At 42.1% G+C, this 19,525-nt stretch overlaps 2 protein-coding genes across 3 annotated transcripts in view; both read right to left on the minus strand.

The window, feature by feature from the left end:
- Positions 1–19,525, minus strand: part of LOC115595755 (NACHT, LRR and PYD domains-containing protein 14-like) — a 965,684-nt gene that overhangs the window by 229,871 nt on the left and 716,288 nt on the right.
- Positions 5,553–19,463, minus strand: myrfl (myelin regulatory factor like). 2 transcript variants are annotated; one of them, XM_030440565.1, is made up of 24 exons: positions 19,212–19,463; positions 17,293–17,419; positions 16,704–16,797; positions 15,964–16,025; positions 15,010–15,439; positions 14,140–14,337; positions 13,858–14,053; positions 13,475–13,551; positions 13,197–13,307; positions 13,030–13,123; positions 12,750–12,950; positions 12,538–12,646; positions 12,336–12,445; positions 11,389–11,534; positions 10,769–10,930; positions 10,603–10,674; positions 10,433–10,479; positions 10,159–10,320; positions 10,014–10,061; positions 9,797–9,881; positions 9,519–9,593; positions 8,889–9,000; positions 7,918–7,989; positions 5,553–6,547 (listed from the first exon to the last, which is right to left on the minus strand). In XM_030440565.1, the coding sequence occupies exons 2-24, from the start codon at positions 17,363–17,365 to the stop codon at positions 6,464–6,466; spliced, it is 2,820 nt and encodes a 939-aa protein (XP_030296425.1). In that variant the 5' UTR covers positions 17,366–17,419; positions 19,212–19,463; the 3' UTR covers positions 5,553–6,463. The 2 variants fall into 2 exon arrangements, with proteins under 2 accessions (XP_030296425.1, XP_030296424.1); XM_030440564.1 differs by having other exon boundaries at positions 17,293–17,422.

Consider the following 19,525-nt stretch of genomic DNA (forward strand, 5'->3'; position numbering starts at 1 on the left):
AATATAGCAGTCATCCAGCTGATTTGTTTGCACATTAATGGCAGCATATTGACATGTTTCTTTTAATTCCATAAAAATGATCTTTTGCAACAAGGACAGATGATAAAAGATGGTTACACAGTTAAAGATATCTTCAGGTGAACGACAGAAACACGTGAAGAAAGATATCAGGCGGTAAATCTGACAAGAAACAAAAAATTCACTGCAACTTTATTAACAAATGTGTCCTGGAGAATTAAAAAGTATCCCTCCTCTCTGTCGGACCCTGCAGGGCTTTTCATTTATTTGTTTCTTGCTCGTCTCAGTGATCAGTCATGTTGAATTAACCACCAGGTGGAGTCAGAGGTCAACATTTAACAAAATACATAACATGAACCCTGTAGTTCACAGAGACTCCTGCACTAAATACATCTGAACCATAACTTGAGATGTTTTTTGGACAGTATCCTGAGTCCAGACTGGACCCAGTGGTTCTGTTAAAGCAACAGTTCGATGGACTCAGCAGCTTTAAAGAGGTTCAGACTGAATCTTCATGTTAATGTATCTTTGTGGTCTTTAAAGAAAATACTGGAAAAAAACATTAATCAGGGAGGATATAACATTTATTTTTCAGCTAAAAAAACATCTAAAACGCAACATTTTTTCAACATGTTTCAGCCCCGCCCCCTCATTTCCTCTTCACCAAGCCCCGCCTCCTGGCTCTGTGATTGGCAGCCTGCACAGGCAGACAGTAGATGTGCATGGGGAACTTCCTGAAGTAGCTGCTGACCCAGGGTCTGTACAAACAACAGGAAACACACAACATGTTAATGTGTCTCTGACTGATGGTGTTAAAGGAACAGTTCACCCAGAAATAAAGTCACAGCTGGTGAAACGTCTGTTTTTGTGTTATTGACGTGAATCTGAAGTTTTACTTGGTGACTCGCTGGCTCAGGCTCAGGTAACACAGGTGAGTCCTCAGCTGCTTGTTCTCCTGCTGACGGAGGAACTCGGCTTCCTGCTGACGCTCCACGTCCAGACGCACCGACTGACGGAGCGCCGCCTCGATACGACTCAGCTGAAACACACACACACACACACACACACACCATGATGATGGAAATCAAACATTAACACTAAACGTTATTTGTGAGGTGGTTTTAAAGATTTCAGTAAGAACCAATGAGCTTTGAGCTGAGAGCCACAAACAGGAAGTGATGTAGAATTATCCTGTTATCTTATTCATAATTTATCTTTAAGTCACATTAATCATTTATTAATTATATCATAAAAAATGTACATATATTTAAAAAGAAAAGAAATAAAAAAGAAATCAAATTTAAATAAAAAGATAAAAAATAACAAAATATATACTCTTTTTATTTGTTTAAAAACAATTTGATAAAGATAATAATATAGAATAAAATTCATTAATTAAATCGAATTTAAAAAATAAATAAATAAAATCATATAACTCTTTTCTTTATTTCTTTCTTCTATCTTATTCATAATTTATCTTTCTGTTACATTAATTATTCATTGAAATCAATCAATAAATTAAAACAAAGACTATAAAACAAATTACATTTAAAAATCAACATTTTTTATATATATATATTCTAAAAGATTTGTTTGACAAAAACATAAATAAATAAAATAAAACAAAATAAAATAATGAAAATAAAATCATATCACTTTCTTCTTCTTTCTTTCTTCTATCTTATTCATAATTTATCGTTAAGTTACAGTAATTATTAGTTAAACTCAAATCACTTTGTGTAAACACAGTCTAGAACTAATAATACAACCACAAAATCACAAAATATAAAAAACATTTACCACAACAAACGTTTTAGAAATTCAAAACTAATCTAAAGAAATTAACAAAATTATAGTAAATATTGTGCTAAGTTAATCAGAATTTTTGTAAACAAGATGGCGTCGCTTCACCTCCTCCAGCAGACTCTTGTTGTCCTCCACCTTCCTCTGCTGCTCGTACTGAACCAGAGATACCGGATGAGACAGACGCATCACTTCCTGTCTCTGGGCCTCGTCCACACCTGGTTTACCTGCCTCACCTGCCTCACCTGTCTGCTGGACGATCTGCGGCAGGAAACAGGTGCTGACAGACAGAGAGAGAGTGAAGAGGTCGAGTTACAACTCATCATGTTCTAATCTTGTCGAGCAGCGACTGACTGCTGAGTGGCAGAGCTAATGAACACACACACACACACACACACACACACAGACACACACACACACACACACACACACACACACACACACACACAGAGCCATGTAAACCAGTTTCCATTCAGATTTGTTTATAGTCGGGTCTGATCACAGTAACGAACCCCTCTGCCAAGGTTGACAGACTAACACACACACACACACACACACACACACACACACACACACACTCACACACACACACACACACACACACACACACACACACACACACACGCTGTTATCAGATTGGCAGAACTGAGTTTCCAGCTCCTTTGAACACAGCAGCCATGTTTCCATCCGAGCTTGTATTTGGTGTTTTTGCTGTTTAACTTTAATATTCTGAAGGAATTCTGCATCAAATGTCTAAAAACAACTCAACATTTGTTCTATAAGTTGTTGAGTTTTGTTCTCACGTCATCCCAAATGTTTCCAACAATGTTCAAACCAGAGAATCCACAAGTTCAATCAAGTAACGACAAATCCTACTGATTCTACCTTTAACTTTAATAGTCTCTGAATTCTATTAATATGACGTGAGCTTCAGTTAGCTTTGACCACAAATGTCCTTCAGAGGGAGACTTTTTACTCTGATACTCTGAGTACATGTCAGATCCTGTAATCTATTACTTTACTGGAGTACAGAAGATGAATCAGAACTTCTACACGAGTACCTGAACTTCTCCTGGAGGACACAATGTGTGGACGTCTTCACCTGGTTAGCTGCTCGTTCCTTTAACTTTTACAATCTAATAAATAAATAAACAACATCAGTCTTGTCAGTTTCTAACCGTCACGTGATCACTTACCTGTGCTCCCTGCTGTCCGACTCCTCCCGGATCCTCGAGAGGTGACGACCTCCCAACCTGCCCTGCAACACACACACACACACACACACACACACACACACACACACACAGAGGATAGAGTATCAGTTAATTACATCTTGTCAGGATTGACTGTGGAAGAGAAGGAGGAGAGAGACAGTTTCCCCCGGCGATAGTTTCCGTGGTGACAGCAGACATCTGTCCGTCAGTCTCCGGGCTGACAGACGACACCACACACTCACACACACACACACACACACACACACACACACACACACACACAGCTGAGTAAGGATTAGCTACCTGTATCGGATTTGGAACGTTACACCTGTTTTTTGTTTAGTTTGGATTAAAAATTTAGCTCAGACTTCTGAAAAAGGTCCAAACAAATCTAAAAAACACGTCTGTCAGTTTGTTTTTGGGTCAGTTACAGTCGTTCACTAACTTTTAATGCCGGGCCGACCTTCTGTAGATAACAATATCGTCTTTACGCTGTGACAGCATTCGTTGCTTTTCAACAGACTTATCAAAATGTTCTTGTCTTTGTTTTGGTGTCATTGTTTATGTTCTCTTCTTCTGTGTTCGATGTTCTAATAAAGAAACACCCGTCAAACATCCAGATCTGAGTCCTCGAGCACAAACAGATAAAGTTAGACGAGAACTTAACATCTCCTAGTTTTAAACTTTATGACTGCTGAAGTGGAACAAATACAAATGTCTGTTAGTAATCTGAACAGCCGTCACATTGGCTTAAATGCAAATCCTTGAACGAAATATACATTCATGCTGAATATATTATTATTCATGATAAATACAACTTGACAACAAACGATACAGCTCTTCAACATATTAATAGGATGTTACCTGAAATCATTTTTGTATCAATTCTGTGCAGAGAAAAGCAGTTTTTGTTATATTTTATCAGACAAATGAAGTTAAATTTGCATTTTATAATTAATATTACTGATAATCTTGATTTCTGTTGTCGTCTCTATCTTAAGTTTTCCAAGATAAAATACATTTTGTGTTATAAAATCAGAAAACAAACTTTTATCTTCAGTGAAGCTGATCCAGCAGTTCTTGGTCAGGATATTTTCCTCTGATTTTAGAAACTTCTTTTATGTTTAGCAACAACATCACAATGATAATTAAATTACACGTGAGGTTAATTAAGTGTCAGTTCATCACAACAAACAGAAGACAGTCAGTCAGACTCACAGCGTGCACGACGTCCATCTCTGCTTCCAGTCCTGCAACTTTACCTTCCTCTCTGCAGCGGAGACGTTTGTCTCAGACACCTAATTAGTTTGGTGTTTCTGCTGCACCTCCTCCACCTGAATTAGTCATCAGTGTGTGTGTGTGTGTGTGTGTGTGTGAGTGTGTGTGTTTAAAGCTGAAGGAGTTCACATTAAGAAAACCAACTCTGTCTCCTAAACAATACAATAAATCCATCAAGTTTGTGCAGAAAGTCCTCCTCCGATTTACATCCAAAATGTAATATTTTACACGAGTTACTGTCATTTAAAGATAAATATTAGTGTAATTTCATATATATCCACCACAGATTACAACTATTATAAAGTGGAAGAGGATGATATTGTTGCCTTCGATCAGCCTGCTCTCTGTTGACCATAAAACATTTTGCTATCATTGGAATCGTATTGATTATTGTTATTATCTTCTGTTCCGTGTTCAGCTGCAGTAAGAAAACAAAATGGAGGCCTGTGAAGTGACCTCACACCATAATGCTAACATGCTAACTGAGCAGACATTACTGTTCGCATGTGTTGTCAAAATTATCAGAATTTTCACGTGAACTTAAAAAGTTGGATAAAATGTAGCTACACGACTTGCCAACATGACATCATATGGTGGTTGAAAGTAAACATTATGTTGATGGAAACAGCTGTTAGCATGTTGTTTAAACACTCTGAGCAAAACAGCTTAATGTTGGCGTCCATGTTGCTCCGAGGGACGCAAACAAACACATCAAATTTGGAAGAACGACTTAAAAACTCAGGAAATACGACCAATCTGAGGAGCACCTGAACGCAGCGTTACTCCAACCTCATATGTCACAACACTGTGGGACCGACCTGCACCGAGGGGACCGATCTGCACCGAGGGGACCGACCTGCACCGTGGGGACCGACCTGCACCGTGGGGACCGACCTGCACCGTGGGGACCGACCTGCACCGTGGGGACCAACCTGCACCGTGGGGACCAACCTGCACCCAGTGGACCGACCTGCACCGTGGGGACCGACCTGCACCGTGGGGACCGACCTGCACCGTGGGGACCGACCTGCACCCAGTGGACCGACCTGCACCGTGGGGACCGACCTGCACCGTGGGGACCGACCTGCACTGTAGGGACCGACCTGCACCGTGGGGACTGAAACCTCATGTTTTAAGTTTTTACCTTCAGGTTATGATTTTGGAATCGGGAGGTTGGAATTAGATTTACATGAAGGTGGAGGGACCCCTCACACTATAAAACAGTCGAAGAAGCTTTAATGCCATTTTTTAAAACATTTTATTAACCTTGTTTTCATTTCATACAAAGCAGAGACGTCAGGATTCAGTCACGTTCAGTTCAGCTCATAGAAAAGATTCATTTTAACAGTTTCACACTCAGATATGACTTTTGAAAGAAGTAACTTTAACATTTTTGCCTCAGTCAGACTCACATCTCCGTCTCAGAGCTCTTTAAATTAATATATAAATTTATCAATAAATGGCTTCAATGGCTTCATTCCCAGAATTACTGTAATCATTGTCTTTATATTCTGATATTTCTCCCTCACAGGTGTAATCCTGCTCCTTCAGAATCAGATCAGTGCTTCACAGCAGATAAACAAACAGCAAACTACTTTCATTTTTAGATACTTTTTTATTTATCTTATTATTCAATTAAAGGTCCAAAACCTTTTTGGTATTAAACCGTTTATACCTCCACAAACGTTGCATACGTCTATCATACGTTCAGCCAAACTCTGATTTTTGAAACAGTTAAAATTGTTTCACAAGACAAAACAATAACATCATGTATTTCTTCACTTCTTATTCTCATCATGAAAACAATATTCTTCCTCGAGTCTTCAGATTAATTTAAACATTTTATTTTCTTGCTGGATGTCGATTAAATGAATTAAAACCTGTCGTGTTGTTTCTCGTCTCTACAAGCTGAACTCTTCTTCACAGAACAAAAGACGGTAAATAAGAAAACATAAAAAGGGAGATTTCGTGCATCCGATCTGAACTTTCACTTTTTGCAAATCACGCAGTGCAATCTATCAACAACAGTGACGAACAGTTTATCACAATAAAAACAAACTTTTGGGGCTTTAAAAAACACAAAAGCAGAAGCGATGACGGGCGACATGTTTCTCTGATCGTCATCTTCATGTTTAATAATAATAAATGTCTCAGCAGCGTCTGTAGAAGTGAAAGTGGTAGTCAGTGAAGAGCGCCCCCGCGAAGTGATGGTCGGTACTGCAGTCTGCTTGACCCTGAAGAGAGACACAACAACAAACACTTCAATTATTGATATTAGTATCATAAATACTAATAATATTTATTAGTATACATAAATACTAATAATATTTATTAGTATACATAAATACTATGCAACCGAGGGTCTCTTTGTGAATGTATACGAGTCAAACCTTCGTGTAAAAACATAATTACAATGAAAGAGGCACTTTTAAGATTTACTGTATTTTCGTTTTCCAGTCAAACTCATTTTCAATGGGAGTGCTACGGGCACTTTTACGATAGCATCAAAATCTCTCTGTTTAAAACAGTAAGAAGTCTCGACACAACATGAAACTTTGCTGGTAGTATCACCAGGGTCTCTACACATGAACACGAGCATTGAGAACATTGTTTGTGTACACAGAGTTTACTAAAAAGAAGGTTTTTGAACAACTCACGTTAGCAGTAGCTTGTTCCGCTCGCCGCCGTCCTGCCAGTGGAGAAGTGTCGATCTCAGAATGTGACGTAACCTGGAGGACAGTTAAGGTGGAACGCTCCTAAAGCTTAGTTCCATATAAATGCAGGATAATTTGTTGTTTTGTCGTTAGTGAAAAACAATATTGACCTTGAAGTTGAAAAAGGAGCCTCATATAAGAAACAATACTAAAATCAAAAGCCGGAAAAGTCACGTGAGATCTGGCGTGGATAGTTGTTGCTGGAAGACAGTAGTTCCACCTTAACTGTCCTCCAGGTTACGTCACATTCTGAGATCGACACTTCTCCACTGGCAGGACGGCGGCGAGCGGAACAAGCTACTGCTAACGTGAGTTGTTCAAAAACCTTCTTTTTAGTAAACTCTGTGTACACAAACAATGTTCTCAGTGCTCGTGTTCATGTGTAGAGACCCTGGTGATACTACCAGCAAAGTTTCATGTTGTGTCGAGACTTCTTACTGTTTTAAAAATACAGATTTTGATGCTGTTGTAAAAGTTCCCGTAGCACTCCCATTGAAAATGAGTTTGACCCGAAAACAAAAATATGGTAAATCTTAAAAGTGCCTCTTTCATCGTAATTATGCTTTTACATGAAAGTTTGACTCAAATACATTCACAAAGAAAGCCTAGGTTGCATTTAAATATAATAATATATATTTATATATTTGTTTAATTGTCGACAAACTTCACATTCAGATTCAAACCAACAAAATGTTCGTCTGTCTCTTGATACTCTCGACTGTTGAAGAATCTTTAAAAACATCTCATGACAAATATTAATTTCATTGTGTATTCATTCTTTGGTTTGAGTCTGCACGTGAGATATGTTGATAATTAGAAACATTATAATAATAGCAGAAACCTTCACTTATAGATTAAATGACATGAGAGATAAAATCCAGTTTTCTTACAGCGACTGTGGAGCGAAAGTGATACGAGCTGTGATAAAGACGAGACACGTGAAGAGGCCACTCGTGTTCTCCCTGCAGAGACGAACACACCAAAACACAGAAGTCACATCGAGGTTCAGTCGACAGAACACACAGATAATAAAACTCTGCTGATAAAACAAAGACTGAACACCAAAAGTATGAAAGTTTAATGTCAGTTTGATCCTGAAACATATTTGTGAAACCAAACTACAGTCGAGACATTTAGCCAGAAGTTCCTACGTGTGAGTGTTGTGTCTTTAAAGTGTCCTGTATGGTGTAGAAGGTGTGTGTGTGTGTGTGTGTGTGTGTGTGTGTGTGTCAGTGTGTGTGTCCTGGATTAGCGTTAGCGCCGCTGTGATTAGCATGCTGTCGTCCTGATGTGAGGAAAACCCTGGCAGACATCCATTATTGATCAGTGTTTCCTCACACTGCTGCATTATTAACTGTAACCGAGTCAGCGGACTGGATCCTCAGTGACCCTCCAGCCAACACACACACACACACGCACACGCACACACACACACGCACACACACACGCACACACACACACAGAAACAAGACACCTCTGTGATCTTTGTGAGCGTCCAGAAATCTCTATAATTTTCCTTCGGTTGGACATAAAACACATAAGAAACCCAGTGGTGGAAAGTAACTAAGTACATTTACTCGTGCTGTACTTCAGTTTTCAGGTATTTCTGTGTTTGAATATTGTCTTTTCCTCAAAACAAACATTTATAAAGTTCTGAATTAAATACACGATTAAATTAACAGTATAATGAGACTTAGATCCGAACGATCGGATGGCTTTAAGTAAAAACATCAGACAGAAATCAGTTCTCAAAGACGCTCATCTGAGTTAACAGAAGAAATAGCAAAATGTGTGTATTAACTGAGACGTTACATCGTTAATATTTTAAATAAAGCTGTAGAGGATCAAAATATATATTCACCTGTGTGTTTGAAGGGTATCTCATCCCAGTGATGGTGTTCATGTCCAGCCGAGCCGAGCAGGCGGCCGACTCATCGAAGCTGCACAGATGAACCACCAGCAGCTCTGTAGAACTAGACGGGATAGAAAAAACCATCAGAACATGTTTTATTCACAGTTACAGTCGTCCACAGAAAGTTCTGGAGCTTCACAGTAAAACAGAGTTGCAGCATTCTGCTGAACAACTGAAGCAGCTGCAGACTTGATCTACATCTCCAGAAGCCCCGAGATCCCAAACTGATTTAAAACAAACCTCCAGAAATATTTTTTAAGTGGGCTGCTCCTTTAAAACACGATTCATTAGCCCAATTAACTGTTAGCTAGCTTACAGGCGGGCAGACTGAAACACACCGATGCTAATGTTGACATTCTGATATTAGCTGTGTTAGCTTTTGTGCTAATCAGCTGCGTTAGCAACCGCACAGGTCACATTATTAATCATAAGCTAACTTTGTAATAAATTAACATATTCTATAAACATGAGACATTAAAAAGGATGCTAAATTAAATGACTAAATATTAAAATATTCGGTGCATTTTTATATTTTTTTTGCTTGAATCCCTTTTTCATGTGTTTTATCGTCGTACTCACTTCATGAGCAGCGTCACTCTCATGTTGACGGGAACAAACTGGCTGATGGGAACTCTGTAGACGTATCGACCGGGTCTGAAGGAAACACAGTGAGTTTACGTGAATATTTCTAATTGATCATACGTTATTACTTTAAGTCTGTTAAGTCCTAAAAGTCCTTAAGAAAACAATATTTTCACAGTGAGAAATGCGACAATTTAAGATATTGTGCGTAACAAAACAGATAAAAGTTGTCAACAGTTTGCAGCATCAGATTCGTCCCGTCCGTCTTCACTCACCCACATTCGTCTCTCACACAGTATTTACTGTCGATGACCTGCTGGTTCTCTTTTATTTTGAAAGAGTTGATGGTCGTGTTCGTCCCTGACAGAGAGACGATGACAGAGACGAGTCAGGATGATGTTCAACACAAAATGATTTACGTAACTGTTTCTGTCATGATGATTAAGTGTGTGTGTGTGTGTGTGTGTTATAAAGGTACAGGTGAACACTCACAGTCTCTGGCACTTTTCAGTTTGTAATAAAGCTTTTGTCTTCTTATTTCTGTGGAGCAAAAAAACACATCAGAGAATCAGCGTCACATGTTTGTGTTCATATTTAAGCATCTTTGATTTGTTGGACTGAGCTGAGCTGTTCTCACCTGTCAGGTTTGACTTCTCTGCTTCAGGCGGTCCGGTGGAGGTGATGTTGGAGTCGGCGCCGCCCCCTGCAGGTGGAGTGCAGCAGTACACCTGCTCACAGTACAGCAGGTCGCAGAAGTCCACGTCTGGAGGCCACGGGCCGGGCTGAGTGGTCGGTGGGACTGGAGGAGAGACGGCTTTAAAATGAGCTGTTTGAACATCTTATTTACCTTTTTATTTGTTTTGTCCTGGATTTATTTATCTTTATTTATGTTTTCATTGAGGTGAGGTTACCTGTGCTGCTCCAGGCTGTCGTCTGCGGAGGAACCGAGCTGCCGTTACTGAGAGACAGAAACAACACGGACACAGAGGTGAAGGTGGAATTAAAGCTCCAGTTCATCAGTTATATTTGTAGAAAGTCTGACATCTTGTTCACATCGTTTAGATAAAACTGCGGTTGTTACTTGTTGCCGGGGAAAGCGTCGTAGTCGTCCACCGTCAGGTTCACCAGGTACAGAGCGGTGATCGAGATGACGCTGCGAACACACAGTCATAGTTTTGACCTTCTGTCTCTCAGTTTTAACGTGTTATTTCGGTGTGATACAAACAGGAAGTGACCTCACGCCTCACCAGAAAGCCATGGTGGCCAGCAGGGTGAAGACGCTGACCTGGAAGGCTTTGTGATGCAGACAGTGGCTGTACTTCTGACCGCAGCCGTCCTTCTGAACTTTAACACCCGTGCAGGCGTCGGGACTCGGCGCCGTCGACACGCTGCTGTGTTTCCTGGACTTCCTGTTGCAGGAAACCTAACGATTACATTTTATATACGGTGCTGATATCATTCCAGTGTCGACGGTGAGACCTTGAGCTCAGTCCGCTGTCCTTCAACCTGCTTCGTGGGATTCTGCTTCACTTCACAGCCTACATTTCCCACAATACCTTTCAACAAGCCACAAACAAACTGGGGGAAACTGCAGCAGAGTTTGTGACTCTTCACAACTTCATGTTTTCTGTCAGCTGCAGTTTATTCTGCTGCTTTTTAATCGCCCACACAGTCGCCTTCACACTCGGACGTCCTTGAACTGTGACACACTGATAAAACAGTGATGCTGCTGTTATGTAACGCACCGTAACACACCTCTGACATTTAATCAGCAGCGCCGGCTCGTTATGTATGCATCATTTGCTGAACAGGATCACAAACTAACACAAACTTAACAGTATAAAAACAGGTAAATGATTGAAAGTACCCGGTGGAGCGCAGGCTGCCGGTCAGGCTCTTTAGCTTGGCCAGTCGGCGGTTCCAGACCTCCAGCTCTTGAATTCGAGTCTCCAGGTTGTCGGTGAGCTTCGACAGCTGCTGCACCGCCCCGACGTTCTCCATGAAGATCTGCTCCTGGAGGACGAAGAGGAGATACAAGCACATGAACGGGCAGCCGTTTGATGAGGAGATATCACTGTATATTAAAAATCTGCTGATCAGAACATGTTGCTCTCTTACGTATTTAGACTGAACAATTAATAAATATATAGATGGTAGGTTGGTCATGATTCTCCAAATCCATGATTCCATTAAAACAATTATATTGTCTTTTTTAGTGAACAGATTATTAATGTTATGTCCGGACAACATTCACATTTACAAATGCTTTTTTTCAAAGATCGGAGTATTTTTTTAAGCTATAACAGCTTGACTGAAAAGAAATTCCCCCCAAAAAATAAACAACAAAAGACAGAAATGTAGTTTGTCACAAAGTTCAGCTCCTCTAATCTGTGCAGAGTGAACCCTCTTCACCAGCTAATCAATAAAGGATCTCTGAAAAAGAAAAAAAACACAAACAACATGTCCGACGCTCTCCGAGTTTCCCATGGTACCAGTCAGCTGATGGAGTCTGGAAGTGACGCTGCAGGCTAATGCTAAGCTAGCTGCAGGCTAATGCTAAGCTAGCTGTCTCGTCTCTGACCTGTTTTTGTTGAAGGTGACCATGCTTTTACAGTTACTTGATTATTGTAAGAAATCCTTTTGGTGTTTACTTTAATGTCTGATAATCTTTAAGTAACTTCTCCTTCTTATAGAAGTCAAATCTTAAATTTGACATATTAGAACAACATGAATCAATAAAACAGTCTGAAGGAGGAGGAAGAGGAGGAAGAGGAGGAGAAGAGGAGGAGGAAGAGGAGGAGGAGAGTAGGTTACCTTGTCCACCATCAGGAAGTTATTGATCTTCTCTCCGTCAGAACAGCTGACGTCTCCGACCTCCCTCACCGCTGACGGCAGCAGCTCCTTCACCTCCTGAGCGATGATACCTGTAGATCACATCAGTATCACACTCACCTGGAATAATAAACAAACCACAGTGACGACACTTCATTCACACTTTGATGATGCGGTCCGTCACCTGTCTGGTGCGTTTGGTCGATTCCCATGCTGGAAGCGAACTCCGGTTTATAATCAAACTCGACGATTCTCATCTGAGTGATTCTCTTCAGCTGCTGCTCCGAGTCGACCTGACGGACAGACAGTCGAGCTCTTTCAGGAGAATCACAAAACTAAACTTTAACTGATAACTGAGATATTTCCTGGTGTTCCAGTGACACGTCATCCTCTCACCTCCTGTATGTTTTCCTTTGCGCGGCAGTCCGACGGCTGCATGACGGCGCCCATCACCTTGGCGTTTCCACAGACGACTAACGCCTCATCGGGCGAGTCGGTGTTGATGCCCACTCGGCCTTGACAGACGACGGCGTCCTGCAGCGCCCCTCGCTGCCACATGGTGTCCCCGTCCATCTCAAACTGACCAGGGTTGGACGCCTGCAGGGAGGACACGCTGCTGAGACGCTTTCATAAATCAAATATAATATCTGTGTCTGTGTGTTTTAATCGTTGTTACCCTGACGATGATTCTCTCCGACACCAAAGCTGTGAGGAGGAAGGTTTCCTCTCCTGCCACGGCAGCGTACAGACCGACCACCATCTGAAAGTATCTAAACACACACACACACACAGTTAGCACGTAGCTTTGACCGTCGCTCATTCATTCATTAGTCACTCCCTCACCTCTGGTCGGGGTTGGGTTTCCCTTTTTTCCTCATGTTGTTGGCCGTCGTCTCGGCGAAGTGAAGTCGGCAGAGCGTCACCTTGGTGATTTTGCCGCTGGGCAGGCTGACCCTGGAGGAACAACATTTATTGGTTGGATGTTTGTGCTTTTACAACTTTTTAAAAATGTGTCGCACAGAGAAAACTGAACACATCAGTCTCTGGTGCGATGAAACACATGAGAGAGATCATGCACATCAGGTGAAACTGAAACTGGTCATGTAGCGTCTTTTATCTACCTGACGGGGTTGAAGGGCTTCTTGCTGCGGTCGGGCTGCGACTGCTCGATGGTCACCTGGTGGCTCGGAGATTCCAGCTGTGAGGAACGAGACAAACAGGAATCGCACTGAGGAAATACTGTCGACATCGACTCCATGTGCAAACGACAGAATTGAGAACGTTTTGGAGGAAGTATCTTGTACATGCTGCATTAAGCTAACAGGAAGTCACAGAACCATCCAAGAGTCAGTTGGGTTTTGTTGGCCGTAGAGTTTGTCGGGTAGCTCCAATGCTAACTGCTGCTAGCCTAGAAATCTAGACATTTCCTGGACTAATTTATTGTCAAACACTCGGATTGTTTGTCACTGAGAGCAGGTAGAAGCTTTGAGAGTCTTGTGCGCACCTTGATCCCGAACACTTTAATCAGGAAGTGGTCGACCGGCTGCGGTCCGCTGGGCGTTCTGACATACTGCGGCTCTGCGGCCACGCCGATGTGAACAGTGACCTGGAAGTGATTCTTCTTCTGGCAGACGAAGGCCTCGTCGGCCACGGAGAAGATGAAGCCTTTATCTGTGTCGACGTGGTAGGCTGGAGGAGACCTGGAAACACAGAAGAAGAGCCAATTAGACCTGGTTCAGGTGCAGGTGTTCTCTCAACAACACTGATCAGCTGGTTCTGTGCTCACAGTGTCTGGTAGCTGCTGTTGTACAAAGTGCTCCAGTGTTCTGGCGTGTATTGATCCCAAGTCAGCAGCTGGTAGGATCCTGAACTCAGTCCGCCACCACCCACTCCGTTCACGACTCCTCCTTCACTGCAGGAGGCCTCGATTCCTGCTGACGCCTCCTCAGACTCAGATCTCCTCCTCTTTTTACTGTCTGCAGAGCTGAAGAAGGAAGAAGACAAAGAGTTCAGTGTTCGGACCAAACTGCCAGTCACTGACTGTCTGAGTCACCATTTTGTCTGTATATAACCACCATTACATCCTCTAACTTACTGAAAGAGTTTTTAAATGCAACAAGCAGCTCTATAGGTCACCCAACCAACCAACCAACAAAAGACAACCAACCAACCAACCAACCAACCAACCAAACAACCAACAAACCAACCCAACCAACCAACCAACCAACCAACCAACCCAACAATCAACAAACCCAACCAACCAACCAACCAACCAAACAACCAACAAACCAACCCAACCAACCAACCCAACAACCAACCAACCAACCAACCAACCCAACAAACAACAAACAACCAACCAACCCAACAACCAACCAACCCAACCAACCCAACAACCAACCAACACAACCAAACCAACAACCAACCAACCAACCAACCAACCAACCCAACAACCAACCCAACAAACAACAAACAACAAACAACCAACCAACCAACCAACCAACCCAACAAACAACAAACAACAAACAACCAACCAACCAACCCAACAAACAACCAACCCAACAAACAACAAACAACCAACCAAACAACCAACCAACCCAACAACCAACAAACCAGAGATTTAGACTAGTTATAAAACTGGTGCTGAAGGTGGACTTACTAGGTGTGCTGCGTGGAGGTGGAGCCCATCAGACAGGTTGAAGAGGGTGTTGTTGAACCGTGGATCAGGCCTGGACCGGTGCAGGGGGAGGTGTAACTGTTCGAGGGTGGATGTGGTGAGGATTGAGGTGTTGGAGGAGTGTACACCTGCGAGCAGCCGTCTGGATTCAGGTAATGTGTGTGTTCAGGTGAGTGGTGTGTGTGCTGGTGCAGGAGGGCAGGTGGGGCAGGTGGGGCAGGTGAGGCCCCAGACTTGATGTAAGTGTTAGTGAGGCCCAGACCGCGGAGCTGGTCATGGGTCAGCGGCTCTTGGTGGGCGGAGCCTCGATCCTTATAGCGACAGGACGAGGAGAGGGCGGGACGTTGTGTCGGCTGGAACACTTCCTGGTTGGTCTGCTGATTGGGCCAATAGGGCGGCTCGTAGTGGAAGTCTACCAATCAGAGAAATACAGCACATCAGCCGGCATTGATTGTTGATTATACATTTTAAAATGGTTTTATTTTACTCAGTTTCTCTCATTTTTAGCTGCTTTTGGTGTTAAACAATCAAATAAAATATGTGACAACTGGCTTTTAAATACTATAATGTAAATAATCCAATTAATATCTGGGAGGTGTGACTGCTACGTCACCTGGCGTTTAAATCTTACAAACAACCCTCTAAAGAATACAAAACAATCACATTAAGGTCCCCATGAAGCAGCTAACGGATGCTAACAGAGCTAATGCTAGCTGCTTCGGCACAGTTACCAACACAGCCTCAGAAGACGGAGGCGAGTTTGTTGAAGGGGATGCGGCACCAACCTGAGGCTAGCATGGATAGCATACCAAGCTAACGTCTGGTAACTACAAGCAGCGAGCAGCATGTAGCGAGACACGTGTGATTAAAAACACCTGAACAATGATATTAAATGTTAAATGTTGTTTTTGTTTTTGTCGAGGCTGTGAACAGAACCTGGTATCTGTGCAGGTGAACAGGCCTCGGAGCTCGAGTCAGGAGGAGACTCAGGGAGCATGCTGGGAAAAAAACACAAACATAGAGAGAGGTTAACATGTCACAGTGAGGCGTCACCTGTAGATTACCTGCAGAGTGTGTCGCTCAGGTGGAGACTGATCCTGTTAGCCATGTGATCAGAATCTTAAAGAAATACATTCATGTACATTTATTACGACAGTGACGAAGGCGCCAGATAAAAATATGGAGGATGTGACCTTGATGTCACACAGAGAAGCTGTTTACAACCCAGCTGATAACCAACTGGGTCAAAGCGGTGTGTGTGTATGTGTGTGTGTGTGTGTGTGTGTGTGTGTGTGTGTGTGTTAGGTAACAGTATGTGTGTCCAGGAATGTTGCTGTCACTGTGACTATAACCGTGTTTTTCTGTTTGTTTTCTTAATCGATTACACATAATTAATGCATAAAGACACAATAACTGATAATACTGCCAGTGGAGGAAAGTAACTGAGTACTTGCACTTTACTTGAGTATTTCCAAGTTGTCTGACTTAATATTTAAGAAATATTGGGCTCTTTACTTCTATGACCACATTAGTTACTAGTTGTAATGTAGACTAAGACTGTAAATACAGAATATAATCACAGAGGAGAATGATGTCATAATGAAACTGTGCACGTGTGAGTGTGTGTGTGTGTGTGTGTGTGTGTGTGTGTGTGTGTGTGTGTGTGTGAGTCTCACAAGCTGCTGGGGTCCATGTCGTTACTGAGGTACTGCTCCAGGATGCTCGTATCCACGGCGACAGAACTGTCCAACACGCCGCTCACATCCTGACCTGCACACACACACACACACACACACACGCACACACACACACACACACACATATGTAAGAGTGTGTATACCAGAACCTTCTCACGGAGCCCTTCAGGGTCCACAGGAAGTCCCGTCTCCAGGATTATTATATCTTCCTCTACAGTCCATGAAACTACTTCTTAAGAACCAGTAGAACCTTTCTAGGACTCCTGGATCGTCCACATGGACTCTGAATGTCTTCAAGGTCCGATAGAACTATTTTAATGAATATGTGATTTTCTTTGACGACCCTGGAGCATCACATGAAACTTCAGTCCAAAGTTATCTAAAAGTCCCCTTAAAAGAACCACCCGTCCCTGATGGACCACTCTAAGAACCACCAGAACCTCTCTTATGTTCTGAGGGACTCTCATTGGTCACTTCATCCTCATTGAAACATGTAACCATCTTAATGAAGCTGTTAAACCTCAGCGTGTGGTTCTGTCTGCTGAGGATCTGATGTGTACCAGCTCACCGCTGAAGAACTGCTGCAGCGCCTCGTTCTCTCCCAGAACCTGGACCGGCAGCCGGCCTCCTCCGGGCTCCATGCTGCCCAGCGGGGCGGCGCTGCAGCCGGGGGGAGAGGAGGGACGAGGAGGGTCCTGCTGGAGACGAACACCAAACGGATCAGTACACAGAACTCTTACTTTATGCATTACTATTACTTAAAGCCAGTGGTGGAAAGTAACTGAGTACTTTTACTTGAGTTTTTCTATTATATTGTACTTCTACTCCATTACAACTGAGAGGCAGATTTGTTTTCTTCTCTTAATGAAAATGTTTTACTCAATTACAAGTAATAGCGTGTAATAAATTACAAAGTAATACTACAGTGAAAGTACAAAGTATCCTCAAACATTACTCAGAGTATTAGTTACTTCTAAACCAGTGATGTTTACTCAATCCTCAGTAATGATTGTAAAGGTAACTAAGTAGATTACATGGTGTAAAGTAAAATTACAGGCTTCAGTTCCCAAAAAACTACTTAATTACAGTAACTAAAGTAACTGTAATCACTTCTGATCCTGAATGTTACCGCCGGCAACCATGATGTCATGTTAACAATGAAGTTAGTGTTGAGTCTTAAATAAACAGACAAATCAAACACACATAATAAAAGTAATGCAGTATTTCTGATTAACGAGTACAAAGTATTTAATTTACTGCTGGGTGATTTAAACTCTCCGTCAGCTTCAGCTTCACGTTCTGAGGTTTGAACGTTGTTGGAAACATTTGAGATAATTTAAGAACAAAAGTGGTTTAAAGACGTTTTAACGCAGAAATGTTTCATATTACTGTTTAATTAACTTTACTGTGACGTCACATGTTAGTAAAATATACAGTTTGGTACTTAAAACGTCTCTGATTCACGTTCGCAGAGTTTATGTTCATAAGTTTTTGCATCGTTCTTCATTGTTTTTAGGCGGAAATAAAATCTTCTAAATTCACTCAGACCCAGTGACACATACAGTGATATATATATTTAACTTCCACATCCCTTCATTATGAGACCTTGACTATTCAAATAAAACCTTGTCGTTGCAGAAATTCATGCAAAATAGAAGCTTGTTCTGAACAGGTTAAAGTAAAAATCTGAATGCAGGATTAACTTGTTACAGTATTTCTGCACTGAAGTATTAATATTATTTTATCAAAGTGAGAGATCAGAGCACATCTGGTCACGTCTGGTCACATCTGGTCACGTCTGGTCACATCTGGTCACGTCTGGTCACATCTGGTCACATCTGGTCACGTCTGGTCACGTCTGGTCACATCTGGTCACATCTGGTCACATCTGGTCACCGGCTTCGTCTTCTTTTATCATGTTGTTGTGGCTTTTTACATAAAATGAGTAATTACTGTGTTTCCACCAGAGAACAACAATCGTATTGTCGTTGTTGTTGTCGACATCATCGGGTTGAAATCTTGATCGCTTCGTGTCGAATCAGATGAAAAACTTAATTTCTTGTATTTGTTTTGTTCAGTTTGTGTGAATCCAACAGCAAAGTAACAACAACAATATTCAATAAAAAGTCTCCCATGTGTCGCCTTAAATATATTAAAGTACAAAAGTATGATCAGAAAAATGTTCTTAAAGTGATTTTATCTACAGGTTCCCAACCTGAGGTCCAGGCCCCTCTGAGGGGCCACCAGATGGTTAAAGACTCACTGAACGCGTGTTGTCGTCCTCGAAAGTCTCTCAGAGAAAATAAAACTCAACATGTGTGAATAATTCAACACGTCTGGAGCTCTTTAACAAAAACCCATTAAAGCAGATGCATTTTTCTACTGTTATGAAATGTTTTCCTGATGTTTAACTCGTCTGAAAGAGTTGATCTCTGCTGGTTTCAGAGCTCGACACAAACTGCAGCAGACATGTTTGTTCAAACACACCTGTCTTGTCTCTCCAAGATGGCCGCCAGTGGCTCAGCGGCGATCTCTGAGTGTCTCGGAGCCGCTCGTCCTCAGGTGCAATCCATCTGAGAGGGCGGATTCAGAGTCCGACGGTACACACGGTCCCTCTGGAGCGGGCCTGCTCTTCTTCTGTGGTGTCAGTCTGGAGTGATATTCTCCTTTAGGTTCTTCTTCTTCTTCTTGATGTTTGTGGCGTCTGCGGATCGTCTCTCTGTCGCTGCTCAGCTGAACTTTGAGCTTTGAACAGGAAACAGACGTTCACACACACCTGACGCAGGCCTGCAGCACACCTG

This window comes from Sparus aurata, chromosome 14, assembly GCF_900880675.1.
Source record: "Sparus aurata chromosome 14, fSpaAur1.1, whole genome shotgun sequence".
Classification (NCBI taxonomy): domain Eukaryota; kingdom Metazoa; phylum Chordata; class Actinopteri; order Spariformes; family Sparidae; genus Sparus; species Sparus aurata.

Excerpts from the sequence above, each read along its gene's own strand:
- myrfl (XM_030440565.1), bottom strand. The coding sequence starts at position 17,365 with ATGGAGCCCGGAGGAGGCCGGCTGCCGGTCCAGGTTCTGGGAGAGAAC. Across the intron at positions 16,798-17,292 it reads GCTGCAGCAGTTCTTCAGCG|GTCAGGATGTGAGCGGCGTG; the intron begins GTGAGCTGGTAC and ends GTGTGTGTGCAG. Across the intron at positions 10,062-10,158 it reads AGAGAAGTCAAACCTGACAG|AAATAAGAAGACAAAAGCTT; the intron begins GTGAGAACAGCT and ends TTTGCTCCACAG.